Source organism: Scardinius erythrophthalmus, assembly GCF_964197995.2.
Source record: "Scardinius erythrophthalmus genome assembly, chromosome: 23".
Taxonomy (NCBI): Eukaryota; Metazoa; Chordata; class Actinopteri; order Cypriniformes; family Leuciscidae; genus Scardinius; species Scardinius erythrophthalmus.
Genome location: NC_138243.1, coordinates 31,820,951 through 31,837,382, shown reverse-complemented (window position 1 = coordinate 31,837,382; position 16,432 = coordinate 31,820,951). Strand labels below are relative to the sequence as shown.

Here is a 16,432-nt window from a genome sequence, read left to right as displayed (position 1 = left end):
GTAAGGTTGGGGACAGGTGAGATACAGGTAAGGTTAGGGACAGGTGAGATACGGGTAAGGTTGGGGACAGGTGAGATACGGGTAAGGTTAGGGACAGGTGAGATACGGGTAAGGTTGGGGACAGGTGAGATATGGGTAAGGTTAGGGACAGGTGAGATACGGGTTAGGTTGGGGACAGGTGTGAAACAGGTAAGGTTAGGGACAGGTGTGAAACAGGTTAGGTTAGGGACAGGTGTGAAACAGGTAAGGTTAGGGACAGGTGTGAAACAGGTAAGGTTAGGGACAGGTGTGAAACAGGTAAGGTTAGGGACAGATGAGATACAGGTGAGGTTAGGGACAGGTGAGATACGGGTAAGGTTGGGGACAGGTGTGAAACAGGTAAGGTTGGGGACAGGTGTGAAACAGGTAAGGTTAGGGACAGGTGTGAAACAGGTTAGGTTAGGGACAGGTGTGAAACAGGTAAGGTTAGGGACAGGTGTGAAACAGGTAAGGTTAGGGACAGATGAGATACAGGTGAGGTTAGGGACAGGTGAGATACGGGTAAGGTTGGGGACAGGTGTGAAACAGGTAAGGTTAGGGACAGGTGTGAAACAGGTTAGGTTAGGGACAGGTGTGAAACAGGTAAGGTTAGGGACAGGTGTGAAACAGGTTAGGTTAGGGACAGGTGTGAAACAGGTAAGGTTAGGGACAGGTGTGAAACAGGTAAGGTTAGGGACAGATGAGATACAGGTGAGGTTAGGGACAGGTGTGAAACAGGTAAGGTTGGGGTCAGGTGTGATACGGGTAAGGTTGGGGACAGATGAGATACAGGTGAGGTTAGGGACAGGTGTGAAACAGGTAAGGTTAGGGATAGGTGTGAAACAGGTAAGGTTAGGGACAGATGAGATACAGGTGAGGTTGGGGACAGGTGAGATACGGGTAAGGTTAGGGACAGGTGTGATACGGGTAAGGTTGGGGACAGATGAGATACAGGTGAGGTTAGGGACAGGTGTGAAACAGGTAAGGTTAGGGACAGGTGTGAAACAGGTAAGGTTAGGGACAGGTGTGAAACAGGTAAGGTTAGGGACAGATGAGATACAGGTGAGGTTAGGGACAGGTGTGAAACAGGTAAGTTTGGGGTCAGGTGTGATACGGGTAAGGTTGGGGACAGATGAGATACAGGTGAGGTTAGGGACAGGTGTGAAACAGGTAAGGTTAGGGAAGGTGTGAAACAGGTTAGGTTAGGGACAGGTGTGAAACAGGTAAGGTTAGGGACAGGTGTGAAACAGGTAAGGTTAGGGACAGATGAGATACAGGTGAGGTTAGGGACAGGTGTGAAACAGGTAAGGTTAGGGATAGGTGTGAAACAGGTAAGGTTAGGGACAGATGAGATACAGGTGAGGTTGGGGACAGGTGTGAAACAGGTTAGGTTAGGGACAGGTGTGAAACAGGTAAGGTTAGGGACAGGTGTGAAACAGGTAAGGTTAGGGACAGATGAGATACAGGTGAGGTTAGGGACAGGTGTGAAACAGGTAAGGTTGGGGTCAGGTGTAATATGGGTAAGGTTGGGGACAGGTGAGATACGGGTAAGGTTGGGGACAGGTGTGATACGAGAATGTCAAACTCATACGCACGATTGATTGTACTCACCTAGTTTCTAAGGAAGCTTTATTTCTGCCATGAAATAAAATTCTGACTTTATTTCTTGCAGTCATGAGGAGAAAAACTCAGTATTGTGAGATGTAACGTTTATAACTTTATTTCTCAGAATTGCGCAGAAATACGCTCACCTCTGCTTGGGGTCTGAAGCACCAGTGCATTATGGGCTACGCTCACCTCTGCTTGGGGTCTGAAGCACCAGTGCATTATGGGCTACGCTCACCTCTGCTTGGGGTCTGAAGCAGGGCTGGACTGGGACAGAAAATCGGCCCTGGCATTTTGGCCCAGACTGGCCCACTACATATGATCATAAACACCACCCATCTTTGCACGCCTTTGAATATGTTTTTGTTTAACTCCTATTCATTAAAACCGCTAATGCCATGTAATGAGTGAGTATAAACGAGTGAGAGTTAACAGATGAAATAAGTACAAAATTGTAATTTATTAATACAGTCGAACTATACTCCACAGTGACAAATCCAAAAAACAAGCTATAAGCTGCATTGACATAGTGTTTCTCAAAGGAATTTTGGTAAAACTGTGGTGGGTGGACCTCTAGGGGGGTTTGGGGGCATGGTCCCCCTAAGAATTTTTTTTGCATTTTAATGTTAAATTCATCAATCTGGTGCAGTTTGAGGGTTCAAAATTAAAACAAAACAAATCAAACCTCTTTTAATAACAGTGTCTGTCTATATTACACTACTACATAATAATAGTTATAATATTAATCTCATGATAGTAGCCTATATATTGTAAAAAATAATGCACCGAAAAATAAAGAAAACTTTCATAATTAGTTTTGAACTAATTTCTAAACTTGAAAGAGATAAGCACATGATCTTTTATTATGACGGAAACTGCATCGAGCTTTTATTTTGGCGGAAAACATGGATACAAACGTGTCTCATTAAACTTCTAGTAAATTGCTGTAATTGTCAACTATGCAGATGTGGAAATAATCTGTAACCAGGTTATGGGTTCCTACACTCATAGCCAAAGTGTTTTGAAAGTAGTTCTGCTTACCGCGGACTCTACGTTACACTTTCTCATCTCTCTCTCCTGATCCTCCTCCAGGGTTCTCAAGTCTCACGCATTGGCCGTGAGACACACGCAATTCAACCAGTTCACACGCTCACACGCCACACCGTGTATTTCTCACGCTGAAAAGGCAATGCCAACCAAGTTGTCCTACAAGCTTTATATATAACGTTGTATATGAGGCGCGGGCACACAAAGTGAAGTTTCCTGCCGCCAGCACGTATCTCGGCCAGATTGCGTTCGTTACTAGGCAACATAGATGCGCGAACACACGGAAGTTGACGGAACATTCTCGGCCACCGTACGTTCGTTACTAGGTAACCAACAACATCGCGCGAACACACGTCGTGATGGAGAAGGTAAGTTGGACGAAAGCTCGTCTAACATTTTTAAGGCTGGAACATTTCATATATAGCCCATAGTATACATTATTATTGATGCAATCAAAAACTCTACAACTACTTTGCAACCAGGCCAGAAGCTTTGGCTCAATTTGGCTAGCTTACATTATCTGAAACTAAGGGAAATGTTAGTGGGTATGGGAAGGAATGAAGATGTATTTCTTCATTTTATTTTAAATAAATTTAAATGTATTTATTTTATTTTAAATTATATTATATATTATACTGTATTAATAGTATTTCTGGTTACATTAAGACATACACATTAAAGCAAGAGTGCTCTGGGTAATATTTTATATCCTGTCAAAACATAACGTTACTTTAATCATTGATTGCCATGCATTTGTATTTTTCAAACACTAGCAACACAAAACACATTTCTTAGACTGGAGTGTGTACTCTTGTGTACACACACACACACACACACACACACACACACACAAACACACTAACATACCTTAATAATATGTCATTTGTTCTCAATGTCCCACCACACAATAAATCATTATACCATTTCGACTAGACACATTCAAAATGCAAAAATATTTGTTTTTCCAAACTGTTTGGAGCAATTTGTTATATTTTTGTAATTTTTGTAACTTAGTTGTAATTTTGAAATATAACATTAAAGAGTATATTTGATGTGATTAATTGCTCTGTCATTTATCAGATTTACCAATTGTTATTTTTAATTTGTGCTGGTTAATTATGAACAAGGGGTAAAATTGGGGGGCGGGGACAGGTGGGGGCGGGGCTCCATTAGGGCTCCTCCCCCAACCGCATGTGATCTCACTCCAAGATTTTGATAAAACTTGAGAACCCTGCTCCTCACTATCCTCATCATCAGCCACTGGAGCTGATGAAGGTCCTGCTGCTGCAGAAAACATATATATCTTGACACATTTTACAGCGTCTGCTTGAAGGGCCTGTATCTATTTTTCACGCTATTTCTCTGCACATTCCTTGCGTTTCCTCTCCATCTCTCAGACTATTTTGACAGATACACACTTGACACTGCACGCTCGCTCAGAGCCCAGAGGGGGAGGTGTTTAAAGATGTGATTGGGCCAGCCCAGTGTCAATCAAGAAAACAACCAATGGGCGGCTGATCTACGCGTTTCATGGGCCGGTCTGTCAGTGGAAAAAAAAAACTAACGCTTACTTTTTTTTTGACCAATGCATTACACCGGCACTAACCCAGCGCCGTCAATGAAACAAAACAAAACGAATGGGCCGCCGATGTACGAGTTTTATGGGCCGTCAAAAAAAAAAAAAAGTATGAGATGTATCGGCCCAAAAGCACGTCGGCCCACCGGGCATTTGCCCGGTATGCCAGATTACCAGTCCAGCCCTGGTCTGAAGCACCAGTGCATTATGGGCTACGCTCACCTCTGCTTGGGGTCTGAAGCACCAGTGCATTATGGGCTACGCTCACCTCTGCTTAGGGTCTGAAGCACCAGTGCATTATGGGCTACGCTCACCTCTGCTTGGGGTCTGAAGCACCAGTGCATTATGGGCTACGCTCACCTCTGCTTAGGGTCTGAAGCACCAGTGCATTATGGGCTACGCTCACCTCTGCTTGGGGTCTGAAGCACCAGTGCATTATGGGCTACGCTCACCTCTGCTTGGGGTCTGAAGCACCAGTGCATTATGGGCTGGCTCACCTCTGCTTAGGGTCTGAAGCACCAGTGCATTATGGGCTGGCTCACCTCTGCTTGGGGTCTTTCCTCAGGAGGCCGCTGAGCAGAGCTTTGGCTTCGGGTGAGAGGCTCCTGGGGAAGCGGATCTCCTCCATCACGATGAGCTCGAAGAGCCGCTCGTGGTCCTGGTTGTAGAACGGCAGGCGTCCACACATCATCTCGTACATCACCACTCCCAGACCCCACCAGTCCACCGCACGCCCGTAATCATTGTCCTCCAGCACCTGACACATTCACATACACTTACACAACATCAGGAATACAAGCCATTCATCGCACAGAGGAGATAAACAGGAGAAGTGCTAGCAATACACAGTTTTATTTTAGCCGTGTTGTAAGGCCCCGGACCCCTGGATGAGCCGTAGCCCTTGGTTACCTCCGGTGCAAGGTATTCTGGGGTGCCACAGAACGTCCTCATGGTGGCCTCGTCTGTGATGCCCTCCTTACAGAGGCCGAAGTCTGTGATCTTAATATGTCCATCTTTATCCAGCATGAGGTTCTCCAGCTGAGTGAACAGAGAACATCTTCATCTTCATCATCAGCGGCACAAACTCCCAGTGAATAACTGTACTTCCTTCAGCTGAACTGGATCAACACTGAACTGAATATCAACTGCTTATGGTAAAATTGAGTTTCATAACTGATGAATTTTGCAACACTAACAATGTTTTTGAACTTGTATCTGGTGTTTCTGAGTTGTATATGTACGTTGCAGAGATATAATGCATGTTTGAACGGTTCTCTGCATTGATATGTTGCAATTCTGAAAAAAGTTGCAATTCTAAGAAATAGAGTCGTAATTCTGAGAATTAAAGCCGCAATTCTGAGAAATAAAGTTGCAATTCTGAGAAATAAAGTTGTAATTCTGAGAAATAAAGTCATAATAAGTCGCTATTTCTGACAAATAGTCACAATTCTGAGAATTAAAGTTGCAATTCTGAGAAATAAAGATGCAATTCTGAGAAATAAAGTTGCAATTCTGAGAAATAAAGCCGCAATTCTGAGAAATAAAGCCGCAATTCTGAGAATTAAAGTTGCAATTCTGAGAATTAAAGTTGCAATTCTGAGAATTAAAGTTGCAATTCTGAGAAATAAAGCCGCAATTCTGATAAATAAAGCCGCAATTCTGAGAAATAAAGCCGCAATTCTGAGAATTAAAGTTGCAATTATGAGAAATAAAGTTGCAATTATGAGAAATAAAGCCGCAATTCTGAGAAATAGTTGCAATTCTGAGAAATAAAGCCGCAATTCTGAGAAATAAAGCCGCAATTCTGAGAAATAAAGTTGCAATTCTGAGAAATAAAGTTGCAATTCTGAGAATTAAAGTTGCAATTCTGAGAAATAGTTGCAATTCTGAGAAATAGTTGCAATTCTGAGAAATAAAGCCGCAATTCTGAGAAATAAAGCCGCAATTCTGAGAAATAAAGCCACAATTCTGAAAAATAAAGTTGCAATTCTAAGAAATAAAGTTGCAATTCTGAGAAATAGTTGCAATTCTGAGAAATAAAGCCGCAATTCTGAGAAATAAAGCCGCAATTCTGAGAAATAAAGTTGCAATTCTGAGAAATAAAGCCGCAATTCTGAGAAAGTTGCAATTCTGAGAAATAAATCCGCAATTCTGAGAAATAAAGCCGCAATTCTGAGAAATAAAGCCGCAATTCTGAGAAATAAAGCCGCAATTCTGAGAAATAAAGCCGCAATTCTGAGAAATAAAGCCGCAATTCTGAGAAATAAAGTTGCAATTCTGAGAAATAAAGTTGCAATTCTGAGAAATAAAGCCGCAATTCTGAGAAATAAAGCCGCAATTCTGAGAAATAAAGCCGCAATTCTGAGAAATAAAGCCGCAATTCTGAGAAATAGTTGCAATTCTGAGAAATAAAGTTGCAATTCTGAGAAATAAAGCCGCAATTCTGAGAAATAAAGCCGCAATTCTGAGAAATAAAGTTGCAATTCTGAGAAATAAAGTTGCAATTCTGAGAAATAAAGTTGCAATTCTGAGAATTAAAGTTGCAATTCTGAGAAATAGTTGCAATTCTGAGAAATAGTTGCAATTCTGAGAAATAGTTGCAATTCTGAGAAATAAAGCCGCAATTCTGAGAAATAAAGTTGCAATTCTGAGAAATAAAGTTGCAATTCTGAGAAATAAAGCCGCAATTCTGAGAAATAAAGTTGCAATTCTGAGAATTAAAGTTGCAATTCTGAGAATTAAAGTTGCAATTCTGAGAATTAAAGTTGCAATTCTGAGAAATAGTTGCAATTCTGAGAAATAAAGCCGCAATTCTGAGAAATAAAGCCGCAATTCTGAGAAATAAAGTTGCAATTCTGAGAAATAAAGCCGCAATTCTGAGAAATAAAGCCGCAATTCTGAGAAATAAAGCCGCAATTCTGAGAAATAAAGTTGCAATTCTGAGAAATAAAGCCGCAATTCTGAGAAATAAAGCCGCAATTCTGAGAAATAAAGCCAGAATTCTGAGAATTAAAGCCGCAATTCTGAGTAAAGAATAAAGTCGTAATAAGTCGCTATTTCTGACAAATAGTCGCAATTCTGAAAAATAAATTAGCAATTCTGACAAAAAGTAGCTATTTCTGACAAACAGTTGCAATTCTGAGAAATAAAGTTGCAATTCTGAGGAAAAAGTCGCAATTCTGAGAAATAGTCAATTCTGAGAAATAAAGTCTCAATTTTGAGTAATAAAGTCAAAATTTTGAGAAAGTTACAATTCTGATTTTTTCCCTCATAACTGCGAAAAATAAAGTCAGAATTGCAAATTAAAACGTTGCAATTACCTTTTTAAAAAAAAAATTATTAAACAAAAACGGAACAAGGTTTGACACATTTGACACCGAGCTTAAGCCGCGTTCACACTGAAGACGATTACTATAATGATGACAATAAAGATATAGTTCTAAAAACCATTCCATAAACCACATCACAACTATAACGATAACTACCAAGAGAAACTACTTTGCTGGAATCACTTTCAGAGCAATTGATGAACGATAAAAAACACTGACAGCCAATCAGAGTCCATCCTGCTTTAACGAGCTCCAGCATTTAAAGAGACAGACGACAAAACTGAGAATAAACAGAACGATATCATGAACACTAATATAGTTCTCGTTCTTGGTGTGAACGAGCCTTAAAGTCCCCCTGTGGTGTAAATCCAGCTTTTAATGTTGTTTATGTGTCTATGTGGTGTTTTTAATCTGCTTTAACACAAAGCATGTGTAAGTTCATAAGTCGACAGCATTGCTGAGTATTTCCTCCTTAAAACTGCAGTGAACCAAAGACAGTCTCAAAAACACGCTTTGAAATCGCTGGTGTTTCTGACGTCACAAACTACCTTGTAACCAATCAGATCAACGTGTGATCGTCAACCAGTGGATCTCTGAGTGAGTGAGTGAGTGGAGGCAGGGCTCATTTGCATATTCATAGAACCACGTATACTAAATGAGGCAAGGGTGTCGAGTTACAGTCAAGATATTTTAAGGAATGAAAAAACATTTAAATATGTAATTTTGGTGATCAAAGATGCGTATTAAAGGAAAATGATTGACTACGGGGAACTTTAAGACGCTACACTTCAGCTGATGAAGAGCGCAGTACCTTCAGGTCCCTGTAGACCACGTTCTGCGAGTGCAGGTAGTCGAGAGCGGAGACGATCTCAGCGCTGTAGAATCGAGCTCTTTCCTCGGAGAACAGGCGCTCGCGAGACAGGTGGAAGAAGAGCTGAGGACGAGAGACGCGTGAGAACCCCACACACACACACACACACACACACACACACACCACAGCAGCGTGTCTGAGGCTAACCTGGACGTACCTCTCCGCCGTTAGCGTACTCCATCACGAAACACAGGCGGTCGTGAGTCTGGAAGGCGTATTTAAGGGTCTGCGACACAAAACATGACAGAATGAAGGGAGTGTGTCGTTTATAGAGTCGTTTAGGGTTGGGAATCGAATACTAGAGGGCAGGAATTGGATACTTATAAAATAAAAATTTCGATTCCTCTTATCGATTCCTTTGTGAGCATTTCGACTTTAAACCATTCAAACGCGAGACGACTCGCACACTGTTTTCTGTGTCAAACACATCATCAGCGGGCCTACAGAAAATCAGATTTTAATGTGATTTTAAAACATTTGAGCGCAAGAGACTCTGTATTCTGTTCTCATGTGTATCAGGATATTGGATCCGTGCAGCTCTTAAAGGGACAGCACTAATATTCCCGTTCTATAATAACACTAATATTCCTGCAGTCTCTATAATAACATTAATAAAACAACACAAAACAAAGAGAAAATTCACTCGTTCTACACTGAATAACTTCTGTAAATATAATTGTAATGTATATTTTATTTATAAACTGCAGTGTTATTTTACATTTTTGATTACAGTTTCTGAACCTGAAAATCTTAAAACACTGTTTATTTCAATCGTATCTTTGTTCAGTTGTGTCTATTTGTTGTGATTGTAAATCTTTTGTGTGTTCCTTTTTAATTACTGGGTGTTTGCTTGTCTTTAATAAAGCTTGAAGTGAATATTAGTTGTTTTTCTATGGTGTTTTTAAACTAAAAGCAAACGTTCCTTGAGTAAGTGCAAAAAGTATTCTGACTTTTTGTTCATGATATTCAGATACAATTAAATATTTTGCAATAAGACCAAATGTGAATGATATCTAAAGTTGTTGTTTTTTTTTACTTTATTGGAATCGAAATTAGGAATCGCTAAGAATCATTAAAATGTAAGCGAAACCCAACCGTAGTGATTTACAGGCGTGAGAGAGACTGACCGTCAGGAACGGGTGTCTTGTGTTCTGCAGCACGCGGCTCTCGGTGACCGTATGCGCCACTTCATCCTGAACACACACACACACACACACACACACACACACACACACACACACACATCACCTTTGAGCATCTCAATAAAATGGAACATATGACATATGATATATATATATAATATTTCTTCTTTTCTTCTATTTTACTATTGTATAGAGTTTTATGTATTTTCTAGGGGTGTAAACAATATATCGTGTCACAAACAAAAATACATCAATATGTATCATGGATAGTGACTATATGTATTGAGTATAATTCACCCAAAATGAAAATTTCTGTGTGAGAAAAAAAATGTAGTTTTAGTTTTAATTTTGAGTTTCAGTGTCAGTACTGCATTAAACTACTATATATAATGTTGAATATGATGTATAATAATGCAATGGGGGAATATTTGTGTGTCCTGATAATGCCAGATGTCTGATGTTACCAGTAAAAGTGTCCGACATTACTGTAGATATATCTAGTCAGTGACAGAGATCAAACATATTCGTCTTCGCATTTTCAGCTTCAGAATCATGAATATTGTTATTCTGGTGTCTCTATTGTGCTTTGGGTTTCAGCACCAAGTCCATTCTATTCACTTACACACACAATGAAATGTCAAATTTAGCATTTAATCAACAGTAAATCTTTTATCACGTGTCTTGGATTATCGCAATAATATGGTATGGTGAGTTCAGTGTGGTGATATGTATCTAATCATGACATGAGGGGATCCTTACACCCCTAATATTTTCTTTTTCACTTTTTCTATTTCTGTATCTCTTTTATTTGGGCCACCGTTGTTGTCAAGGAATGTTTAGTTTGTTGTTGTGATTTGTTAAAATGTAAAAAAAAAGTTAAAAAAAGGAATGTTTCTCTAGTCACCTTTGCGATGATGACGTCCTTGCGCAGGATCTTCATGGCGTAGTACATCCCCGAGGCTTTCTCTCGCACCAGAATCACCTTCCCAAACGTGCCTTTACCCAGAAGCTTCAGGTAATCAAAGTCATTCATCGTCTGAAAGCACAAACCACCACCATCATCATCGGCAATGTTTACATGCAGCCAAATAATCCGTTAATAATGGGACTGACGGCTCAATCGGACTGAAAATCCTTCATGTAAACTTTAATCGATTCAACTGAGCTCGATCCCAATGACATGACATAATGACGTGGAAATAGTGTAATGATGTAGAAATAGCCTAATGACGTAGAAATAGCGCAATGACGTAGAAATAGCCTAATGGCGTAGTAATAGCATAATGACGTAGAAATAGCGCAATGACGTAGAAATAGCGCAATGACGTAGAAATAGCGCAATGACGTAGAAATAGCATAATGACGTAGAAATAGCGCAATGACGTAGAAATAGCGTAATGACGTAGAAATAGCGTAATGACGTGGAAATAGCTTAATGACGTAGAAATAGCTTAATGACGTAGAAATAGCGTAATGACGTAGAAATAGCGTAATGACGTAGAAATAGCGTAATGACGTGGAAATAGCTTAATGACATGGAAATAGCTTAATGACGTGGAAATAGCTTAATGACGTGGAAATAGCTTAATGACGTAGAAATAGCGTAATGACGTAGAAATAGCGTAATGACGTGGAAATAGCTTAATGACGTAGAAATAGCACAATGACGTAGAAATAGCGCAATGACGTAGAAATAGCATAATGACGTAGAAATAGCGCAATGACGTAGAAATCGTAATGACGTAGAAATAGCGTAATGACGTAGAAATAGCATAATGACGTAGAAATAGCGTAATGATGTAGAAATAGCATAATGACGTAGACAGCGTAATGACGTGGAAATAGAATAATGACGTGGAAATAGCGTAATGACGTAGAAATAGCGTAATGACGTAGAAATAGCATAATGGCGTAGAAATAGCATACTGACGTAGAAATAGCATAATGACGTAGAAATAGCATACTGACGTAGTAATAGCATAATGACGTAGAAATAGCATAATGACGTAGAAATAGCGCAATGACGTAGAAATAGCGTAATGATGTAGAAATAGCGTAATGACGTGGAAATAGCTTAATGACGTAGAAATAGCGTAATGACGTAGAAATAGCGCAATGACGTAGAAATAGCGCAATGACGTAGAAATAGCATAACACCGTAGAAATAGCGCAATGACGTAGAAATAGCGTAATGACGTAGAAATAGCGTAATGACGTAGAAATAGCATAATGACGTAGAAATAGCGTAATGACGTAGACATAGCGTAATGACGTGGAAATAGAATAATGACGTGGAAATAGCGTAATGACGTAGAAATAGCGCAATGACGTAGAAATAGCATAATGACGTAGAAATAGCATAATGACGTAGAAATAGCATAATGACGTAGAAATAGCGTAATGACGTAGAAATAGCGTAATGACGTAGACATAGCGTAATGACGTAGAAATAGCGTAATGACGTAGAAATAGCATAATGACGTAGAAATAGCGTAATGACATAGAAATAGCATAATGACGTAGACATAGCGTAATGACGTAGAAATAGCGTAATGACGTAGAAATAGCGTAATGACATAGAAATAGCGTAATGACGTAGAAATAGCGTAATGACAGAACTAGCGTAATGACGTAGAAATAGCGTAATGACGTAGAAATAGCGCAATGACGTAGAAATAGCATAACACTGTAGAAATAGCGCAATGACGTAGAAATAGCGTAATGACGTAGAAATAGCGTAATGACGTAGAAATAGCGTAATGACGTAGAAATAGCATAATGACGTAGAAATAGCGTAATGACGTAGAAATAGCGTAATGACGTAGAAATAGCGTAATGACGTAGACATAGCGTAATGACGTGGAAATAGAGTAATGACGTGGAAATAGCGTAATGACGTAGAAATAGCGCAATGACGTAGAAATAGCATAATGACGTAGACAGCGTAATGACGTAGAAATAGCGTAATGACGTAGAAATAGCGTAATGACGTAGACAGCGTAATGACGTAGAAATAGCGTAATGACGTAGAAATAGCATAATGACGTAGAAATAGCATAATGACGTAGAAATAGCATAATGACGTAGACATAGCGTAATGACGTAGACATAGCGTAATGACGTAGAAATAGCGTAATGACGTAGAAATAGCGTAATGACGTAGAAATAGCGTAATGACGTAGAAATAGCGTAATGACGTAGAAATAGCGTAATGACGTAGAAATAGCGCAATGACGTTGAAATAGCGTAATGACGTAGAAATAGCGTAATGACGTAGAAATAGCGCAATGACGTAGAAATAGCGTAATGACGTAGAAATAGCATAATGACGTAGAAATAGCGTAATGGCATAGAAATAGCATAATGACGTAGAAATAGCGTAATGACGTAGACATAGCGTAATGACGTAGACATACAGATCTGGCCTTTAAAAACGCGCGTTTTCTCCCGCGGCATTCGGCAATTCGTCTCGTAGAGTCTCGCAGAATTCTACAAGTGCTTCGGGGGGGCCTACTTAAAAAATCCCTCAATGTGTTTCGCTTCACAGAATATCCACCAGGTGGCGCATAAAAAACAACTTTACATTAGATTTGTTCTTTTACTTCACATTACGTCATGATTGTGAGAAAACATCCACAATAAAATATAAATTATAAATAGTAATAGACACAAATATTTACAGTAGGCTACTGTATTATACAGACATTTGAAAATATTTGTAAATGCAAAAGGTTCATTAAGACAAGAAGGGGTATTGGACAACGTTTACGAATTTTTATATGCTTTGTCATTGCTGTGGTTTCCAGGAGATGAGTGCATGCAGAATATTTAACATTGCTTTTATTAAAGCAGCAAAGTGACGTTCTTGCCAGCGCATAACTTTTTTGTACAACTATTAAGATGATTGTGCATGCAATGCGCATTTATATAAGCGCAACAGAGAATTTAGTGTGAGCATAATACACGTGACTCTGCCTGTAAAAACCCAGCAGTATTTTTATATATATATACACAAAATCATCCTAACATAATGCAATTAAATAATGCGACTTACCCAGATTCTTAATTCGTGCAGATATTTATTGTGTGATTGTTCTTGTGCAGATATTTCTTGTGAGGTAATGTTGCAGCACAACGCGTAGTATTTATATTTTGGGCGCATCTGATTTGCCATTACATTATTAATAAATATTTTAATTGAACTGTCTTAATGCATTAATTAAGCATAAAGATTTTTCCACGTTAGTCTCAGAATGTCCGGGGTTGGCTTGAGGTCTTGCCGACAGTTTGTAAATCTTCTAAATATTCATATTCACAAATTCCATACAAAGGGTGATCAACAGTTATGACTTATAAAATAAAATAAAAATGACCAGATAAGAGGTGTCTGATTGACAGTTTGACAGATGTTGTTTTAAAAAAATAATTACAACATTATGGGGAAGTGGTATTAAATATTCGGTAACACATAGCCTAATACAATTATTTTAAGTATGCATTTTGTTCAGTCTTGCTTTTACAAAATGTTCCCTGTTTTTTATATAATTAATTTAACCTAAGATGTGCGTTATATCGCTTTTTGATCATTATTTGTGTTGTCGAATTTTGACACAGTTTCATTACTTGTTCATAATAATTTGATTCATAATTATGTCGTTTTTTTCTAAAAGTAAAAGTAAAAAAACTAAAAGTTTTTCTAAAAGCAATATTCTAAAGAGATACAAAGACAGTGTACGTGTAACCACCAGATTTAGTCATGAGTCATTTTGTACCCACCACTTTTAACGTCCGTTGACCGTTTTCAGTGGTTATGAGGAGCAATATGAGAGAACATTTTTGTAATCATTGTCTGACACAACAAAACAAAATTATAATATTCATTTTATTTTAATTTTCGTGTTCGCATTTATGAGGGAAAAAACAACGTGTCAGTTTACGGTTATGGACGTGAGCGCTCTAAAAGCGGCAATAAAAGTCTGCTTTAAAACTTTCACAGAGACCTCAAACAGAACAGCTGCCTTTCTTTAAATCGAATTTCGTTTTGTATTAATTATGTCTTAATTTTAATCAATGTTTCGTGAACCAATTGCCTGGATTTAAGAAGTAAATATAGCAGACAATCACGACATTGGAGGCGCCGGCGATATCTCATAAATGAACCGAAACTCAGCGTGTAATGCACATTCACATTTACAGTGTATTTAGACACATTTATACGCATTCATAATCATTACTTTTACCGGTTCTTTGTGGCAAGCTTTATGCGTGCGGTCGTGCGCTTGAGTGCGGCTATATTATAGTAAATGCTCATTACTTAAAACAAAGCATAATCTTCCTGGCATGCAATGGAATCTACAATGTCAGTTGGTTATATCAACATATGTCAAATTAAGTTACGCGATATCAACAAATTAAGCTATAAACATTCATTTGAAATAACTTAAAGCGTAGGCTATGTAGGCTATAGTATATTTGCTTAAATAGCATTTAAACAAAGGAACTGCAAGGGATTAAAACCCTGCCCACGTGCTGGTGAAAACTGGAAAAACCGGTTTTCTTTTGATTCCCTGAGAGGAGATCGATTAGCATTGGGTGTTGAATCGGCAGACCTGGGGGGTGGGGGGTTGTAATTTCTTGACTCTGTGCAATTGGTAGCAGCTAAAACAAGCAGCTAAAACAAAGACTGTGCAATTAATTACATTTTGGAAATAACTTTCTTCATGTCTTTTTATTTATACACTGTAAAACATTTTTTTTTTTTTTTTTGAATTTGTAAATATTAAATATGTTTTACAAACAATTGGTTTACAAACTCTTGGAGGTTTGTGGTTACCATCATTCAGAAGAGTGGTGCTTGTGTTTAGACTTGTGTTTTACGTGATTAAATCAGGAAGATTGCATTGGTTTCTGTCCACACGGAGACGCATTTAAGACGATTTAATCAGGAAATGGAGGCACCGGCGCGATATAACTTGCATTGCTCGTGAACTGAGCTCGTCTCATAAATGAACCGAAACTCAGAAATGTATCTAGAAAGCTTGAAATGTCCACTTTTAAACAAAACAATTCAAAACGAAAAGAAACAGACAACTCTCTTATGTAAGTGTGCATTTCTCTCTATAGGCACGTTCACAATATCTGCGAAGATGACGAGTCAGCATTGTCAACATCTTTGAACACATAAAACATAAAACACTAGTTGATTAGTAAACAATTAAAATGTCTCCTTGCTATATTTGACACATGATTACTTTTGCCAGTTCTTTGTGGCAAGCTTTATGCATCCGTTAACTATCGAATATCGTGACTCATATTTTGTACCAGACCATTTATGGTTGTTCATATTGTTCAACAAAGTTCTTGATAAAAAAAGAAAAGAAAAAAAAGAAGCTACTGTGCCTAATATTATTGTTTTATAGCGCGCAAGGTTTATGCGCATGCTTTAAGTCTTCTCCGTTTTTAGTGTATGTCTGTGGCAGGATTACAGTGCCTGGTCTGGTATGTATATAGGCTACATCGTTTTGAGTCGGTTTCAGTGGTTTAGTGTGTACGCAGATATTTCTTGAGACGACGCCATGTTTTTATGTTTTTATGCACTTTAACTCTTTTAGTTTTGTTGCAATTTCACCAAAAGCTTATAATTAGGAAATACACACAACACGCTAAACTTATATTCTCTATATGTTAAAAATGTTGTAAAAAATACGTATTATTCTTATATAATAAGAATAACAATATGATACATTTATATTGCACTCGAAATGATTTAGATATGGAAAGAGGAATTCTTCTCAACTACCACCAATAAAGTTTTAAAATTCTTCTTTAGAAAATATTATATTTT

The 16,432-nt window shown here is 38.5% G+C and overlaps 1 protein-coding gene across 6 annotated transcripts in view; it reads right to left on the bottom strand.

Moving 5' to 3' along the window:
* The window catches only part of akt2l (v-akt murine thymoma viral oncogene homolog 2, like), a 28,576-nt gene that overhangs the window by 6,083 nt on the left and 6,061 nt on the right, over positions 1-16,432 (bottom strand). For all 6 annotated transcript variants that reach the window (XM_081355136.1, XM_081355137.1, XM_081355138.1 and 3 more), the window contains 6 exons: positions 10,493-10,624; positions 9,574-9,639; positions 8,604-8,672; positions 8,387-8,509; positions 5,156-5,284; positions 4,789-5,003 (listed from right to left, as the gene is read on the bottom strand). In XM_081355136.1, coding sequence (XP_081211262.1) covers positions 4,789-5,003; positions 5,156-5,284; positions 8,387-8,509; positions 8,604-8,672; positions 9,574-9,639; positions 10,493-10,624 — 734 coding nt within the window. The remainder of the gene's footprint in view (positions 1-4,788; positions 5,004-5,155; positions 5,285-8,386; positions 8,510-8,603; positions 8,673-9,573; positions 9,640-10,492; positions 10,625-16,432) is intronic.